The sequence below is a fragment of the Lonchura striata genome, chromosome 1, assembly GCF_050655825.1.
Source record: "Lonchura striata isolate lonStrDom1 chromosome 1, ASM5065582v1, whole genome shotgun sequence".
NCBI classification, from domain to species: domain Eukaryota; kingdom Metazoa; phylum Chordata; class Aves; order Passeriformes; family Estrildidae; genus Lonchura; species Lonchura striata.
The window spans coordinates 85,629,891-85,649,306 of NC_140703.1; the positions used below are offsets into that span (position 1 = coordinate 85,629,891).

At 40.5% G+C, this 19,416-nt stretch overlaps 1 protein-coding gene across 8 annotated transcripts in view; it reads right to left on the bottom strand.

Moving 5' to 3' along the window:
* LOC110479395 (cohesin subunit SA-2) overlaps window positions 1–19,416 on the bottom strand; it is a 58,429-nt gene that overhangs the window by 1,192 nt on the left and 37,821 nt on the right. For 5 of the 8 annotated variants that reach the window (XM_021546678.3, XM_085557106.1, XM_085557098.1 and 2 more), the window contains 12 exons: window positions 17,882–17,958; window positions 16,832–16,919; window positions 15,726–15,803; window positions 13,925–14,017; window positions 13,098–13,263; window positions 10,441–10,586; window positions 9,469–9,570; window positions 8,026–8,180; window positions 7,795–7,923; window positions 3,717–3,907; window positions 2,446–2,620; window positions 1,363–1,447 (listed from right to left, as the gene is read on the bottom strand). In XM_021546678.3, coding sequence (XP_021402353.2) covers window positions 1,363–1,447; window positions 2,446–2,620; window positions 3,717–3,907; window positions 7,795–7,923; window positions 8,026–8,180; window positions 9,469–9,570; window positions 10,441–10,586; window positions 13,098–13,263; window positions 13,925–14,017; window positions 15,726–15,803; window positions 16,832–16,919; window positions 17,882–17,958 — 1,485 coding nt within the window. Of the gene's footprint in view, window positions 1–1,362; window positions 1,448–2,445; window positions 2,621–3,716; window positions 3,908–7,156; window positions 7,392–7,794; window positions 7,924–8,025; window positions 8,181–9,468; window positions 9,571–10,440; window positions 10,587–13,097; window positions 13,264–13,924; window positions 14,018–15,725; window positions 15,804–16,831; window positions 16,920–17,881; window positions 17,959–19,416 lie in introns of those variants that run through there. The other 3 variants (XR_014949437.1, XR_014949443.1, XR_014949439.1) reach the window with 3 other exon arrangements.

The window sequence follows — 19,416 nt, forward strand, 5'->3', positions numbered from 1 at the left end:
TACCCCAAAAAGCCCAGAAAAGGCACTACAGAGAAAGGCAACATACTGCATAAGTAATGCAATTTCTGTATGGCTTTAATTTTTAAAATCTTCTAATTTTAACTGCAGTAGGAGCTGCTTCAAGTACTTGGGCCAAGCTGTCTACATTTTAACATGCATATGACTGAAAGAAAAAGTAGAAGTCCCTTTTTCCCCCGTTATAGTCCTCTTTAAAAAGAAAAGCCCAGCATGTTTTAAAAAAACGCTGGCTGAACTTTACAGCAAAATCTCATTTAAAAAGACAAAAATCATGCAAAGTCTGAATGTGGTGGTTAGATCCCAGATAACCAGTCACTGGAAATCAAGGGGTTGCCTGACTCACTGCAAAAATACGATCTGCCAAACACTGAGTTATGTTCTGAAGTCCAGACAACAGAGGGAAATACAGAAGAAAAACCTGAAGGAACTGCTTAGCCCCCTGTAGTGGCTGACACAGAAAACTTTAGGGAGCAGAAGGGTTATGATTAGCTGCAGCACAGGAAAAATCATGGCCTTCCTTTCCCCTCCACCCCTTTCCTTGTACAGTCACTGCACGAGACCCTGCTGTACAACATCCTGTCTGAGTCCTTGCACTCCACGGGCCCAAAGGGCTAGAAGTCCTTCCCTGCTGCAAGGATCCAGTCCAGGGCTGAGCTGAGGCCCAGGCAGAGAGCTGCAGCTCTGCCAAACTTGGATCGCAAAGGCAATCAGTGCCCAGGAGACAAGCCTCTGGCTATGCTGGTTGCCACTCCAAGCCCAAAATGTTCTCATGCTTCCCTTCAAATCCCCAGTTTGTTCGAGGACAATTTAATTTGCCCAACAGCCTTGACTGGAAAAGGGAAAGACACATGGGATACTCCAGCAAGAGCCCAGGGCTGTCCAGTGATCAGACACATTCTGAATCTTTCAATTTAAAGAGAAAATGCAAACACCATTTCTGAAGTAGATACTCCCTGCAGGCCATGCAGCAGTGCCATCTCTGCAATGTGTCAGCAACACGAAGCAACTGCAGCAAATAGCTGTTTAATAAAGAAGCTTCACAGTATGGGGAAAAAGAAAGGGGATCCTTCTATTAATGCATCCTAAGTGACATTCAATCCTTACAAATTACCTAAGGATGTCTAGATGCTACAAAAAGGATTGCCTCTAAAATGTAGATTGAGCTGAAGGAGGAAACTACAGTTGAAGCCGGAAAGGGAAGAGGGCAATCACCTTTTCTCATCCTGAAAAGGGTCACAAAAGAGCAACCCCCTTTGCTGCTGCATAGCTACCCAGGAGACTCTGACCTGACATTGACCCACCAACTACAGCTGTCCTCAGAGCTGGAAAATCAGCCAGAATTACCTGGTCTGTACCAATGACATCAACATCTTCAACTGTGTCTTCTGGACCCTCCTCGGAGACATCTTCTGTCTTAACCTCATCTTTGCTGGAAACAAAAAAAAAAACAAACAAACAAACAAAAAAAAAAAACCCCTAAGTCTTGAGATATAACAGAGGCTGCACATGGCAAAAGTGTGCTTAAGGCACTGTATTTCACTTAGTAAGATCTGCTGCTCATAGCCATGCAAGGTAGCCTAAAGTTACTGGCCCAGAATTTCCCAGTATGAAACAGGCTATGCTCTGAGGAATTTTCAATAAAGCCATTCAGAAAAACACTGATTTAAACAGGGGCTGCCTTCACGTTTAATAAATTTTTGTTCTATTTTACTTGTATTCACCAGGTCCATTTAACAAGTGTCCCAAAACGTGGAAAAGTATGCATCTTCCCAAGATTTGTGTTTCACCTTTTAACCTACTAACAGGGGAAATGGCACCTAACACCTCAATAAATTAACTGAATTAAAGGAAAACACTGCAACTGAGCACTTTGCTCAACAGTAGACTGCAGACTCCCTATTTCTGCAACACCTCTCTCACATCCAAGTTGTATGGGGTTTCACTGGGGCATGTTTGCATGCTGCACACCAACATGTCTCTAAAAGAAAGCCACAGGGTACACAGTGGTTAACAGCAGATCTGCAGAGACAAGAATCCTCTTTCATTTCCAGAGATGGAGAAAACACTTATTGACTGGCTGCAGGAAGCAGCCTGAGAGTAACTAGCACCACAGATCTTCAATATGGACACGGCAAGTGGGACAGGGAACTTTCCTCCACCCTTGTCTTTTTCCACTGTGTCTCTGCACACTTGATATTACTCCAAGAAGGCACAGAAGCCCTGTGACAGTGGCAGGAGAAAGCAGCAAATGTAGATATTGGACTAAGGAAACAAAAAAACCCAACCTGTCCATGGGACACAGCCCATAAAAAAGACAGGAGGGGCACACACCCTAAGCTCATGAAGTATTACAAAAATCCCAGAAGGTGGATAGGAAGACCCCAAGTGTCAATGCCAGAACAGGTTTGTAAGACATCAAACTCTCACCAGTATCTTCTACGCAACCCTCCTGGACAAAGGAATGGCAAATGTTCCTGCAAGCGCATCTCTTTAGATTTCAGCCTCTTTCTGCTTTTCCCTGCTGCAGAGGGAAGCTGAGAAGCACACTGCTGTTCTGGGGCTTTGCTTTCTGCTTCAGTCTGGCTGGTTTCAGGCAAAGACCCTGCAACACAGAGTGAACACAGTCATTCTTCAGCCTCAGCCTCATCCTCAGAGGTCTTGAGATAGACATTTCCAGTATGTTCCCCACAGCAGAGAAACAATCAGGCCAAGCTCAAAAGGACATCTGGAGCAAAGCATTCCTTTATTGAAAGAGACAGCTATATGCCACTTAAAAGAAAATCCATTTAATTTGCCCACTGGTCATTTCTGCAATCTAGATTTATGAACTTGGCCCTGGTCCATAACTGCTATCAGTACTGCTGAGTCTGTATTATGCTCAAGAAAGGAGGGCCGTTGGGGATACAAAGGAACAAGCTCTCTGAAGGCAAGTCACTGAAAAGAAGATTTATGAGAAAGAATGAGAAAGAAACTAAAGGACACTGTGGGAAAATTTCCTTTCCTCCACACACAACTGCACATGTCCATAACACTTAGCTTTTAATTAGCAATTGTTTTCATAATGGCTTTATTGCATTTTAACTAAGTCCTATCATATCCATGCAGTGAATACTTCACTACAGACTGGCAGTCCATAAATGCTGCCAAAGCCTGGATGCAGACCATCTAAATAGAATTCTTTAAGGTAGGAGTATAATCTTACTGGCTCCCTAGAAATTCAACAGAGAGAAAAACCCTAGAAGATGATTTGGCCCAGATAATCTGGCATGAAGATCTGAATTGAGTTCTGGAAATACCTCTCCTGTCTCAATTATCTACAGGGCCTAAAGCAACAATGCTCTTAAGTTAACAATTAAAAGCAATCAACCAAGTCTCTGGCTCAGACAAATGCCAGATGTTAGTACACAGTAGAATTCAAATAATCTTGAATTCTCCTCACTCGGAGTTCTCAGCCCAACCTTGCTGCTGTTGAGTGATCAAGGGACCTGGAACAACCACAAGGCTGAAGGCAAAAACCACAGTTCAAACGGGGAAGTCCTCAACACCCAGCACACCATGGTACTCTACTGCTAATGCAAAGCATGAAATACATTTTAGCATATGCAAATTTGCTACAGCAAAGCAAAATAGCAAATACAGCAGTTTTGCCAGACAGATAAAGAAAATACAGCTGATCAAGAACTGGGAAGTTTTCATACCATTAGACAATTTCCTTTTAAAAGAAGATGTCTTAGATGAGCCCACAGGGTGCCACTCTCCCAAACTGCCAAGGACAGAGCTCTCCTCATCTTCATTTGCCAATAAAGAGTTTCTGTACCAGACCAAAGGCTGCCATTTGTCTCTTCTGCAGGACAGTGGCTCTGTTATGTACCTCTGTAAGTAACTGTACCTGGGACGAAAACAAAAGCAATCATAAGGAAACTCACTATTCTTCCCCTTCAGTATCTGGGGCAGGTATTACAAGAAAGGATTTTCACTTTACTCTCCAAAGGTGCAAACAAAACTGTTGAAGAGGGCACTATTTTTCTGTGAAACACCTGACATCTCTGAAGTACCTAATTAAAATGCAAATGTCTTCAAAGCTAAAAGAGTGCTTGAATTTTTAGCATTAGAAACAACACAAGATCCACAGAAATTACAAAATTACATCAGCTTCTATAGTTTCCTGTGCAGGGAAAGTCTGCTAATTGCTGCTGCCAGTAGCAACCTGAACAGAGCAGAATTCTGTGAGGATTCCCCTCATCTGGTGGCCTTTTCTGCCTCATGGAGACAAAGGAGATCCCAGGCAAGAGATGCTCCCTGTGATCAGTAGTACAGGAAACAGTACAGGCGAGACAATGGGGGTTTTATATCATAAATGCTTGTTCTGTCAAAATTAAAAATAAGAACAACCAGTTAAACCACTTTTTATGTATTATCATCTCAAACTCAATCCAATTCTCTCAGTAAAATGTCAAGTGTCTTCAAGAAGCAGATAATTGCTCTGCAGTTGTGACAATGCATGGGATGTGGGAAACATTGTCTCACATCCCTGTTCTGTCTGATTCAGTCCAGAGATTTGACATTGGGCCTTCCTGAATCCCTTTGCCTGAATCACCTTCCCTGGAGCAAAAAGACTTTCCTCAAACACTCTATTTGAAAAACAGGACATTTCCAACAAAGTCTTTCTGACCCATTCCTACTTAATAACAATAGAAAACAAAACCAAAGTCTGACTCAGGATTAGGAAGCGGATACTCACCACATTTCAGCTACAGTTCATCACTTTAAAATCAAGCCCAGTGTGGTTAAAACAGACCCCACCTTAGCAAATACCAGAAGTGACAGTTTTAACACCAGACTGTGCAACATATTATTCTCTCTTTTTTTTTTTTTTTTTTTTTTTTTTTTTTTTTTTGTGATTAGGAGAGTGGCCTGGAAAATATCAGCCATTTCATTTGCTTTGCAAAACAAGGAAACCAGTGCTGAGAGGAGGTTAGGGTAAGCACCGGCTCCAAAACAATTAGAGTCTTGGACTCTGGGGGCCCCAGGGATCAAGAAACCCTGGTAATGGAATTTGTTGGTTTCAAACAAGCATGTATTGTAACTACAGTTTCAGGGTCTAATCCAACTGCTACCAATGTCAATGGAAAGACTTCTACTGATTCAGGAATAAGGCCCTTCATGCTGCTTGCTATTCAGCAATTCATTTCTTGTGTGCATTTTGTGGCACAGAGCAACTGACAAGCCAAGTATTTTACTGCTACAGCCTATGCAATTATAGGGGAGAGGGTCAAAGTCCTTATACTTTGATGGTGTTGAAATATAGTCCTTTCTAACAAATGCTCACATTCTGTATCTCATCTGTTACAGGTACATTCACATATGTTAACATATAGACCTGGACATCAATCCCATGATTAATAAGAAAAATGAAAATAACCAGATGTTTGTTTCTCAAAGTTCATGTTGACCTAAAACATTCTATCCAATAATTTATGATGGAGCTAAACCTGAATATTTCTAAGAGGAAATATAATCTCCAGCCTCTGCAGGGCACTTTAGGCCTCCCAGAATAGAAACTGTTATTCTAGAAATATAGTATGAATGTACTTGTGGATAAATTGAAATTTCCCTTCTAGAAACTTTTATTGTTTCCCATTTGTTCCCAGCAGCAGAGGGAAGGCCCAAAGCAGCAACGAGACAAGTGCATTCCCTGCTAGGTTCTGTTATTTTCCATGAAACTTTTCCATGAATAAACCTACCTGAATGTATCAAACGTATCTGATACATTCAGGAATATACTTCCAGAATATATCCTCTGATTAAGAGGTTTAATATAGTCCTAGGAAAAAAAATATCAGGATTTAGCCTTGATCTGCTCCATCAACAATTAAATATTTTCCTTTTGTTTAGTTAAAAACTATTCCCAGGAGGTAAATTAAATGAGTTTTTCAAGGATGGTTTAACAGGAAACTACTTACTGCACGGGTGTCACCACAGAAGCTTACAGCTCTTTAAAATACAGACAATGTGGACAGAGTTATACAGAAACTGTCCAAACTGGGCCTGGAGCACTTCCCCTGTGAAGACAGGCTGAGGGAGCTGGCATTATTCAGCCTGGAGAAGAGAAGGCTCTGGGGAGGACTTACAGCACCTTCTAGTACCTCAACAGAACTGACAAGAGAGCTGGAGAGGGACTTTCCATAAGGGCATGGAAAGCTAGGACACAGCTTTAAATGGCTTTAAACTGAGTGCGAGTTTAGATGAGATATTAGGAAGAAATTCTTGATTGTGATTGTGGTGAGGCACTGGAACAGGCTGCCCAGAGCAGTCCTGGACTCCCCATCCCTCGAAGTATTCAAGGCCAGCTTGGATGAGGCATTGAGCAACCTGGTCTAGTAGAAAGTGTTCCTCCCCAAAGCAGGGGGTTGGGACCAGATGATCCTTGAGGTCCTATGGATTTTATGAAAACCAATTTTAGTAGTAGATCTCAAAAATTCTCATCAGAGAAAAATGCAAGAATCACAAATTAAGTTATCCATCCATACCCATGGATTATCCACTTTCGGTTTCTCAGGGTCTGTAATCAGTGTATGTTGATTATTTTTCTTCTGCATTTTGCATGCCATCTTTGAATCAATTTTTTCAAACGAATTGTCCATGTAGATGGCAATCATTAATAAATTATGTCATGTGAAGTAACAGGAAATAGACATTTTACTATTCTTGACCCATATTACGTAAAATCCAGTTGATAACTCGCACAGAAGTTCTCCTCCAAAGTAAGATAAAGTGACATGGGAACAAGCAAGTTACACAGAGCTCAGAAAGATATGACAGATGGTTTTCCTCCATTTCTGCTGACCTCCTTTCAAAAGTAAAACTTCTCTTGTCAGGTATTGGAGTGATTCGCTCAGAAATGCAAAAAGGCAGATGTGTCTTACTGTCCCACATCTTCAAATATGCTTTCAGGAAAATGGAAATACCTGGTTTTACAGTATCTGTAACTACAATACTGAAGTGCAGAGATCTGTATCCAAAATGAACAGCACTGACTAAGGAAGTAATGCTAAAGGTCAAACAAAAAGAAGAATGTTACTTCCATCTCAAAAATTATCAGAGCTGAGGCATGTGAAGAAGGAAATAAGATACATACCCATATATCTCTCCATTCAGGTGCATAATACCCCACTGATGCCAAAAGATGGCTATCACTCTTACATCATTAAATGCAAATATTTAAACCACTGTAAAACATGGGCCCACTGGATCAGGGCATATTCCTGTGTAAATAGTAAATTCTTGGATTTAAGTATCTATATTATGAAGAGTGTCACATGTATTTCTGTTCCAAATATGTTCCATGGAATCCACATAATTGAGGCCTGAAGCTGTGGAAATAGATAATTACAAAATAATGATCCCTGCATTATTTCTTCCACAACCTTTTGATTTACTTTTCTGTTCAGAAAAGCATTCCTGCCACTCCACTAACCAGTCAAGTCGCAAATCTCTTCCACCAAATTAACAGCCTTTCCTTTAGAAGAATTGCCATATGTGGCCACAACTATGTAAGAAAAATCTAGAATGCTTATTGCACATACAATCTGAAATAAATACTACTACAGAATTCAACAACTGTGTCTCAAACTAACAGCCTGAAGGGCAGACTAATTTCAGAGGTTCTCTGAAGAGCCCTTGAGCAAATTCTGCCACACTGAAGTTCAAGTGTCCTTTGTACAGGGATACACAAATCACAAACTGTGTATGATGGTGTACAAGAACTTAACTTACACTAGTCTTTTGTCTGGCTTTAGCAGCTTGTTGGAAAATTCACTGATGATTAACAGAAAGCTCAAGTTAGGATGCAAGCATTTTCCATCTACTCCAGTAGTTCCTTGAAAAGCAAATTCAATCCCTTCCCTATTGAAAGAAAACCAGAAAAGAACAGAGTAATAAAACAGATAAAACAGACAACTAACAAAAGCAATGACCATGGACAACATGACGTTAGGTGGCACATACTTGTGTATCATGGCTATAGATTCTCTAGATTTCACTTGGTCCCAGCCAAATGTTAGTGAAAAGCGACGAGCAAGTTCTTTGATGTTTGCAAAGGAAGGAGAGGAGAAGTCCACACCATTACTGCTGTCTTGGCTTTCTGCATGTGTCTGAAACAGCTGCAAGAGAAGTTGCAGATAAGCAAACACAGGTAATCCTACAGGCAAACAAAGCACCAGGCAGCCAGAGAGACAGGCACAGTCACCTCACACAGACAGGGGTCTCACAGAAGAGCAAGATGTCATGTTCTCTGAATGGAACAATGACAAGGAACTGACACAAAGGACACTGCTGTGCTCGTAAGACAGGCAAACATTAAAAAATAAAAATAAAAGGTCATGTGCATAAACAGAAAAGTGATTCCTGAAGATGATGGGCCAAATGACCTCAATGTCTTCTTGGGTCTTCTGAACCAAGCCCCAGAAGCCTAATTTGCCTGAGATGCTTTCAGAGTAGCATAGTGCAGATACAAAACAGCAAGTTTGGCAGCACCATAAGAGAGAGTAAGAGTAGGCCAAAAGCACATATTGAGCTCAACTAACTGTGCTTTGGGTTTTTTTTCTTAATAGAATATGGAAGTAGCTTGTTCTCATCAACCTGTTAACGTTCAAGGTCAGGCAAAGGCCAAAAAGGGCCTGTTGTCTATGTGATACCTAAACACAAAGTCCTGACTATGTCAGCAGAATATATGTAGCCAAATGCTGCTTAGACTCATCTAAGCTCAGATTTCAAGGGCTGGTTCACAGATCTAAGCCCCCGGCAATGTGTGTGAAATAAGCAAAGCTCATGTGTCAGTATCTCCAGGAGGAGCCTGCTCTCTGGATTACAGCAGGACTCTGTAAGAAGCAGCTCTGGCCACGGGCAGAGCTGGCAAATGCAGTTGCTAAAATAGCTAAATGGCTATCAGTCAGCAGCTGCAACTGAGACCCTTCAGAAGACCTGCAACCCACTTTCCTCCAGAGGGGAAAAAAAAAAGCTGAAAATACAGGGGGGGTTGGAGCTGACGTGACACAGGCACATCCATGGCTCCTCAAATTCCGAAGGAATTAAGATAGTCCATAAAACACAGTATAAGATCCTTAATATTCATTAAGCTTAGAGATACCATGTTCCAAGAAACACTTCATAATCTCACATCAGTTCTAACATACTATGCACTTGAAGATCAAAATCATGACCAAAAAATCGTGGAAAAAAGCGCCTTTTAAAATAGATGCAATGATTTGAAAGGAGTTTTCATTATGACATGCAAAAACAACATACATATAGAAAGTGCAGGAAAGGAAGTAAATTCTGTCACTAGGTTTTCTAATGATTTTGAATAATTATGGCATGGGAGATAAAAATCTTCACTTGAATACAGCTATCATAAGAGCCCCTAGCCTCCTGCTTTAATCTTAACCTTACCTGCTGCAGACAGAGAATCAGTGTCTTGGCACTCTGAATTTTGTTATTGCACCTCGTCTTGCTTAATGTTTCTTTAATTATGTCTCCAAAATCACTGTAGGTCTATTAAAAGCAACAAAACAACTGAGAGTTATCATTTCCCTTCTTTAGCACTGGGAGAACACAAACCACATGACTCTTCAAGTGACACAAGAAGTCCCTAAAGCACTCCCAATATAAGAACACCGAAGTTAAACTATGAAAAATGGATCTTTTATAATATTTCATATGTAATGGCATGCTCCTTGAAGAGTAATGTGAGGATCAAAGTTACACTGAAATTGTTAACTATTAACAACTAATTGATTGTCAATTCTTAATTCATAATTAATTGTAATTCTTTAAAAAGAGCAAAGCCTCATCAAATAGACAAACAGTTTTCTGAACTTTACCAATGCTTGCCAATGAAGCAAAGAACAAAATTTATATTCAGATATTTCCAAAGTTGAGTTGACTCAAGGAAGCTGCCACTCTGATGCTCTTGGCCCTCCTGAAACCCCCTTCAGAGTGGCTAAACCCTGGTCATCTAAACCCTGGGACTCAAGTGAAATGTAAACACCAGCATATGCACTGTGTAAGCTGTATGAATTAAGCTGACCAATTCAGTGTGAGAATCTCAATAGATGAATCACTCTCCAGCCATAAACTGCTGCTCTGCAGTGGCCTCTCTGCAGAAGCTGAGGAGCAGATGTCCAGACAGACATGGACACACGTCCTCTCCTCAATTTTCAGTTGTTTTGTCTGTAGTGAGGTACCTTTGTGGAACTAAGAGAGGAGATCCACCCCACTCCTGCTGGATTCTATAGCCCTTTTCTGATTATTCCAGGACTCTGAGTCATAACACTATTGACACCCTGTCTTTCACAAACACTGGAGACACTTTAAAAAACCAAAATGCACTGATAGAAAAAACTACCTTATCTAAAACATTACCTTCACATAATACTTATAGATCTCAGCAGCTGCAGTCATCTCTACCACATTATACACTATTAACTTGCAATATGCTGCCAGAAGACTCCGCTTTTTGTGCAAGTCATCAAGTTTGCAAGTTTCATCCTTTCCCTCTTCTGTCAGATCTAGGGAAACAAAAGCATTGAAGCTTTGTTCTATTACTTTATTCAAGGTATCTCAGTGTAAATGACCAACTTCCACCTAAATAGCACAGATTCAGCTGTTCAGTAACAGATGCCAGCACTCATGCCTGTGTACATCAGAAAACACAGGTTTATTCCCATTTCAAAGCTCCAGTTGAAAACAGTCTTCTTCCACAATCTCCTACTCTGATCTTCATAGGACTTTGGCATTTCTACTAGTCAGAATCTCTAAGTACAACACTGCTCACAGCTACAGAACTGAACCAGCAAGTAGAATAAAAGGCACCAACACACCAAGTGGAAGGGACCTGAAAAATTGCAACCACATTTTTTTTTGGTAGAATAAAACAGATGGTAGAAAAGAACACATAACTCACTGGAAACCATACAAAAGTTGTCACACACAGTCAGCAAGAGTTCCAATGAAATTCTCCAAGTGCTTATCAACAAGAGTGAAAGTAAAAACAGTCACTTCATAGCATTAAGAGCAAGTGTCTGGAACATGAGTTAGTTACTAGCTGGATAACTCACGGGAGGGCTACAAAGGTGCCTGGGGAGTTTCTTACAGCAGGAGAGCCAGGACACACTCTCTCCTCCAGCACATGCAAGCTATAAGCTACCATAAGACTTCAGTCTCTGACCTATAATTTTGAGGTGGATTGTTTCTGCTTCTAGAATGACTCTGGGCCTGGAAACAAACATAAGACAAATGACTGATCAGAAGTATCTGAAAGTTAGAGTTTAAACTGGAGTGAAACAGCTTCCAGCTGTGCACACAGACAAGCACACCTTGCATCACAAAATCACTTGTTCAGGAAGGAATCTGCAATGGGGTGAAAGGGGATTCTTTGAAGGGAGAACTGAGAAATTGAAGGCATCACAGAAATAAAGGTTTGAAAAAGATCTCAGGCCATCTAACCCAAAGCAGGATCAATTTTATCAGTTTCAGATATATAACGTAAACAACCTGAAACATAACCTGCTTCAGTAACTCCCACAGGTTGTAGGTTGTAGGATATTACAACTTACTTGTGCAATCTTTTCTACTGTATCTTTACTAATTCAGATTCTCTTACTATTTCCCTGTTGCAATTTTAGCTATGCAGTGTTCCCCATCAGTGGTTCTTGCATATACACCATGACCTAAGGAAGTGTGGTGCCCAACACTGAACAGAGAACTCCATCTGAACAGATGAAGGAGAGGAGCCAAGACTGAGAAATCTAGAACAACACTTTTTTTTTCAAAGCATGGCACTTGAACTTGTCCTCAGAGCCACAAGGAATTTTCAGAACACTCCCAAAAGAAATCAGCCTTCATAATTGCAACCTCAATACAGCATTCAAATGTTTGAAAAAAGGTACTAGAGTAACACATACTATTTCCCACTGGACTGAAAGCAGCCCTGACGAAAAGGACGTGAGGGTGTTGGCTGATGAGAAGCTCAACAAGACCCAGCAACGTGTGCTCACAGCCCAAAAAGCAACTGTGTCCTGGGGTGCATCCAAACCAGCGCAGCCAGCAGGGTGAGGGAGGTGATTCTGCCCCTCTACTCTGCTCTGGTGAGACCCCAGCTGGAGTGCTGTGCCCACCTCTGGGACCTCCAGCATAAGAAGGATTTGGACCTGCTGGACTGAGTCCAGAGGAGGGTCATGAAGATGCTCAGAGGGCTGGAGCACCTTGCCTAGTGAGAGCACCACCAACTTGAGAGAGTTGGGGTTCTCCCATCTGGAGAAAGGCAGGTTCTGGGAAACCCTGTAGCACCTTCAAGTACCTAAACAAGACCAACAAGAGAGTGGAAAGGGACTTCTTACAACAGCAGCTACTATGATACAATGTACATGTACAGTGATACAATTGGGAATGGCTTTAAGCTGACAGGGCAGATTTATTTCTTAGACATAAGGAAGAAATTCTTGATTGTGGTGATGATGAGTCACTGAAACAGGTTGCCCAGAGAGGCTGTGGAAGCCCCATTGCATGTTGAAGGCCAGGCTGGATAGGGCTTTGAGCAACCTCCTCTAGTGGAAGGTGTCTCAATCCATGGCAGAGGTGTTTGGAAGTAGATGATCATTAACGTCCCTTCCAACCCAAACCAGTCTATAATTCTGTGAAATCAGCCCCACAGCCCCAAAATCAAAATCTACTGTTTCTTTACTCTGATGGCTTAGAAGGGTCCATGCACTGACACACTGCAACACTGCAAGGCCTTCCTCTAACACCATCATCTGGACCACAGAAGTCAGTCCACCAAACACTTTTACTCACCCAGCCCTGCTTTACTTCGGCCCTTTTCATCATACAGATCACAGTCTGTACAGATCAAAGAATTACAGGTTTTTTTGTTTGTAAAGGGGCCCAACCAGAAAAAAAAATAAAGCAACTCACAAAATAAGAACAAAAGAAAGGCGAGCCCTTTCCCTGATACACTCTCTACAGATGACAAATGATATCAAAAACAGTAGATTGTTTCTCTAGTGATGAAGATGTCTAACCTTTTTTTTCCTCTTCTCCATCCATGAAAACGTGTTCCTGGATAAATGAAAACAGTTTTTCCTGAAGCTGTGTGTTAGGAAGATAACCTAGAAGTCCAACTGCTTCTTCATTATTTGAATACAGGTGACTCAGAATCAGCAACCAGTCACAGAGTATCATGAAGGCCTGTACCATGCAAATAAAACCAAAGAAAGATTTAGAGACCATGTTACTTTTTGTGCCAATTCCATTTTGCATTTCCATCAAACACAATCAAGTTTCCATCCCACGTCTTCCTTGCAAACTAAAGATTTCTCTTTGCCTCAGCTGTGATGAAATGCCCCAGCTAAATCCTTCAAAAACTTGTATGTTAGGATGCAGTGTATACAAGTATCATGCACGAATACCTAAAGATTTTCAAAGTTCCGTGGGCAAGAAGAAGAGCTGCATTATGTTGAAATACCCCTCTTTTAACACATGAACCACTGCACAATTTCTCCATTTCTTTAAGTAATAGTCATAGCAAAACATTTAATGAAGCAATGATAGCAACCAGTACACTGATAGGTCTAATCAAAAAACACAATGATTCTCACTCAGATTGAGGCCTTGATTCTGCAGATGGACTCATGCAGACAGCACCAACTTGTAGCATTTTGACTAACTTAACTTTAGCTTTTATTTAAAATAAATAGTTGAAGACTGGGATTTTTATGTGTTATTTCTCTGCTAAGAGACAAAAACACAGCAAAAATTTAATAGAATGAAACACCAGTATGAAAAAAGGGCAGGAATTTAAAGGAAGATCTGAGCACAAATGCTCATTAAGTGATAGAAAAACACAAACCTTTTCTCTTACATCTTTTTCCTTATGGTGGAGAAAGCATGTGCAAATCTGACTGAAATGTCTCAGCTGCTTTCTTAGTGGAAATAGAGTCTCCTAAAAACACATTTAGGAAAAACAAAAGGAGCAATATGTTAGAGACTATGATTCAACAGAGAATTACAGAACAAACAACAGTTGAATCTTTCTTCCACTCATATTATTAATTTAAGATAGCACAGCTGATGACATGATGAAAGTAGCTGGCATTTCACAGAACAGCTTACTAGCTATGAACAACTGCATCTGTCACAGTTGCTGAGGCCAGTGGAATGCAGCAAGTCACAAACTCTTTGTTTCTCCATCTGTAGGGAGAGCAGCATGTATTCTCTTATTCACTTCTTATCTGTATGAAGCAGTGACAACAATGGAATTAGAGTAATAAAAATCTCTGGTCCATCCCACCTAATGTTCAATGTGCACTGCCTTGTGGAGTTGGCTTTCTCCCTTCCTCCACTAATGACTATAAAGGGAATAGAGTTTAACTGTGGCACTCATAAACTTAAGACACCACATTTTGCTAAGATGAATCCAGTATGGGAGACTGGTTTGCTCACAAGCATGCAAAAGACTTTCTGATCCTCCACCAGCTCCCAGCTGCACTGCACTGAGCTCTGAGCCACCAGTATAAAAGGACTGCCCTTACACGAGAGCTAGATTTCATGCTATGCAGCTCTACATCTAGAAGAAAAGGGATTCATCCCAGGACATGCTGAGGAGAACCAGGTGTGGGGCAATTCATTGTCTTAACACTGCTAGGGGAGGAGCAAGGGGGAAATAACAGAGCGCTGTCGAGGAAAATTTTTCTTTTTGCTCTTGGAACTTCTCTATCTGCCAACATCCAGGTTTGGCCCTGCAGAGTGGGCTGTCACATCTGCTTCCAATCAAAATCTGCTCTTGTATGAAAGGCCAAATTAAAAAATGTGCTGCCCCATTACCAAGTTGAGCTAACCATGCCTGGAGTGAAAGGCAGAAAACATCGGAGCAGTGAGAGGTGTGGACATCCACGCAGGAATGGAACGGGACGGGAATAGACAGTGAATCAGTGGCCAAATGGGTAATGTCCCAGCTAGCATTTCTCACACGAATGCCCGTGTCAGCGCCCTGTCCTGTGTGCACAGGAGCGCCAGGGAAGGGTCAGAATGACAAAGCAGCACTCAGTGGAGTCAGGAATCATCAAGAGGAGAAGCCCCACAGGGTACACATTCACATATGAAACACAACATAAAAGAGTTTTCCTTTTCGGTGTCTTAAACTAGACTTTCTTCTGAAATATCTGCTAAACTTGGTACTTTATATATTATGAAAGTAAATAGTCAACCGATGAGAAAATTACCACTTTCCTCAACCTTTATGACAGAAATATGTACGTAGGTAAATCAAGGAAATAAAAAAGAAACAAAGTTACAGAATGTCCTGGAGTTTTCATTTAATATTCTTTGTTGCTTAAAACAAGAAAACAACACATTCTTTGGCAGTGAGACAAGTTCCTTATCTCCATCAAGCCCTAGGAATTTGATGCACATGTTTTGCAGTAAAAATAGCGGTGAACCATTGTTCCTGCAGACTGAAAAAGCACACACAGATTAAAAGAAAAAAAAAAAAAGGACACGATAGAGAGAAAATGCCTCAATTTGATTTGATTTCCTCAAGAAAACAGACTATATTCTGATAAGCTTGCTTTTCAAGAAAACTCAGAACAGGAAAATTAGCTTTAACTTCTATAAGCACACTTCCAGGTTTCAAAATTACATCAGTAACCAACCTTGGGAGAATGTTCCGAAACTGCAGCTAGTTGCCACAGGAGAGAAAAATATGTGCACTGGAGAGCCGGTAGGATAATCTGCAAATAAAAACACATGTCTTTTATTTACATTAAAGGCTCAGCAGCAAAAAGCTTAAGACTAAACAAAGCATTCAAGCCTGACATTCTGTATGCTGTTTGCATGAACACCTCCCAGTTGTATTTAGATCCTTAAAATAAATTTAACAGATTTACATACAAGTAAGCATTTCCCCTTAAGAAACTTCATTACTAAGGTGCTGCTTCTGCAGAACTTCTCTGACATCTTGATGAGTTCAAGAGAAAGCAACCCACATATCAAAAAGTGTATTCCCAGAGGCTCACTTTAGCTTAGCTCTTTGGGATTTCTTTGAAGGCTTTCATGAAAGGCAGACTCCTTCAGAGCAGAAGCCAAACCTTGGTCCTCCAATGCTCCATCTAAAGGAACCCACTTCTACCCACTGGCTGCAGGCTCTCTCTATTCAACTAAACTTCACCCCTTGCCAAAAAGCCCCCCAGGTTCTTTCCTGCAAAAAGGGGCTGGTTAACATTCATAACTGCTGAAGTATTTCACTTTGCAATCCTAGAATACACAACTCCATCTCCACACAATGTTTGAGATGAGGCAACCAGATAACCAAAAGGTTGCAGTTGAGACAATTGGTAATTATAAACCACTACAACAAGAGTCAACATGTAAGCAATAGATCCAAAGTATTCCAGTTTCTGGTTACATGCAATCTAAAAGAGGTCCCTCACAACAAAGGATCCCAACAATTTCATATGTACTGAAATTTAGACTGTGCTATCATTGGAAGTACTAAACATGACAAAGGATCAATCCAGATGTCCTGATTATCACAGTTTTGAAAAAGATCCAAAATTAATTCATATAAAGGCATGAATTTATATGACCAATAACCAAAGATTCCAATAACCCAAGACAGCTTCCATTTCCCAGATTGAGAAATGGATACAGTATCTTCCTGTCTCACAGGACACTGATATATAAGATTATTTAATACTTTCTATTTCTTTCTGCTTTCATCAAGAAAAACATCTTTCAATGTTAAATATTAACTACTCACCAGAACAGGCAATCTGCCATGTTCTGTTTCAAACACCAGGAACCTTAAAGTCTTGTCATACAGATTCCACTTGGTGAGATCATGGGCACTGAAGGTGAAAAAGAAATAATAATGATACACTAAGCAAGAAATAAAGACTCACCTGGTTAAATGTATCAGGTTAAATGTATCCTATTTCTACCTTCATATAATATAGAGCAACAATATTAAACAACTAAATATTAATTATAAAGGGGAAATATTAAGTTTTCATCATCTATCACTGCAGCCTTTAGACCACATAGTCTGCATTCCTACCACAAAACTGCAGTGTTGTGAGGAGAGAAAAAAGAAGCTTGAGTTCTGTATCTTTTGCTATACTTTATACATAGTCTTCAAGTACCCAAAAAGGTCTAAAGAACAATTTTCTCAGCCCACTCTAAAAGACTGTTTCTAATAGTCTTGAATATTCTCAACTCAACATTAGACTTCTCTTTGCAAAACCACAGTAGACCCAGCAGGTTGGACAGGTAAAAGACACATTGAGAAGAAGGTCCAATTCCCTTAACCTCTGTTCTAGCTTGCATGACAATTTGCATGACAATTTACTAATCTCTGGAGAACCAAGGCTTTGATAAATCATCTTCTAACAAAAGAAGATCAGAAAAAATTAAAAATAAAAAGCAGATTACACCTGCTGCAAAGAACGACTGCATTCACTATACCCTCTTCAGACTGACCACCAGTATTGTCAGTAAGGCTGTAGAAAAACATCCAGCTAGGACAGAGGTACCACAGAGGGGATCCCTGTGTCCATTGCAACACCTCAATTCTGTAGCATACACTTCTCAGCCACATTAGGGCTGATGCTCAGTAATGAGTCCAAAAATAATTCCATATCCAAGAGTACAGTTCTATTAAGAAAGTAGAACTTGCAGCACCTCTCATAGGGCTCATTTTCATTCTCTTGTGAAAAACCCCAATAAACCCAACAAGTAATTTTCATTTTGCATGTGTAAAGTTGATACTTTAAGTATATGGGATCATAAATTGTATAAGTAAGGATCTCACTTATGAAAAGCTGCTACTCTTCTCAAAGTAGAGTGCATCTGGGAAATTTCTCCTGCGTCCGTACAAAATCCTCCTTCCTAAATCATGAAAGTTTGGGAAAGAGAAAGGAATTAGCCAGTGTGGGCCAAAGGAATGACTGTGTTCCCTTCCCAACCAACCCACAAGCTTGGATCACTCTCCTCCAGCCCTCCTTTAACCTTTACCTTTAACCACACTACTCATATCCTGCTCTACAGTCAAAAGAAAACAATATAACTGCACAGGAATCTTGTGTAAGGGAAAATCCCTGATATTAATAAACCAATGGCAGCCTCCCTAGACTGCAGTATTGCTAACACAGAGCAAAAAGTAGCAATTAATCTAACATGGTCCTTCACACAGTTGTTAAGGATCTCTGGAAAGCTAAGTGTTCACATGGTGCTGACCTTCCTTGCTTCCAGCTGCCAGATCACATTCAAAGACAGCTAAAAATATATTAAATACTTTCCCATGGATGCAATTGCTGTAGTTTCCACAAGCATACTATGTGATTCTGGGGAACAAAATATACAACCAGGAATTAGAAGGGAGGAGTTCCAGGAGAAAAATCTCTTTATTTAGATATAGATCACACTACGGAGGAGTCGAAGAATCCCTGGTCTTGCACTGATCTTGTTTCTCATAAGTACACATTCTCCCACATTGACATAGATCTCTATTTAAGACCAATAAAATTAATCCAATCTGAGGTTAGGGGATTTTTTGGCTTGACACATTTTGCAATATCCCCGTGTCCAATAAAAACTTGCCAGTGTTAACTCTCATACCATGGCATGACACCTGTTCATGACAGCACAGTTGATCAGGTCAGCTGCAGGCTTCTGTTGTTCAGCTCAGCCAGCAAGCTATTCATATCCCCACCAGCTGTTTCTGCTTTTTAGACCTAATGAAAAGCTTTGAGGGAGACTGCAGTCCTCTTTCAAGGGGGAAGTCATTATTTCCAAGACCCTCAAAGCTATACAATCTGCATTACAGACTACTGTTTGATCAGTTTTTTCACTACATCCAAAGTGATAGCACAAAAGGCATCTGATGTACAGTCAAATATGGAGAACTACAGAATTGTTTCTTTCTGGGAAGAGCCTCATCACCTGTAGATCGACAGCACTCACTAGCTGATTTTGCACATAGTATCTTTGGCACAGTGCTGGAGTAACTACAAAGGATTTTCTTAGGTCCAGAATATCTAGTGTAGCAATTTTGTTCCTCACAAGTACACATTCTCCCACACTGGCACAGATTAAAAAAATAATTCCAGTCTGAGGTTAGGGGACCTTTTGGCTTGACACATTTTACAATATTAGCATCCAATAAAAGCCTACCAGAAGAAATATAATGCCCTGTTGGTGGTGTGGACTACCTTGTTTATTATTTTCCTTGCCAAAATATATGGCCAAAATATATATGCTTCATTAAAATGTGAAGAACCATTCTTTTAAGAGGTGCAACCCCATCTTTTAGAGTTCTGCCTCCTTCAAGCAGAAACGGCAGGCAAA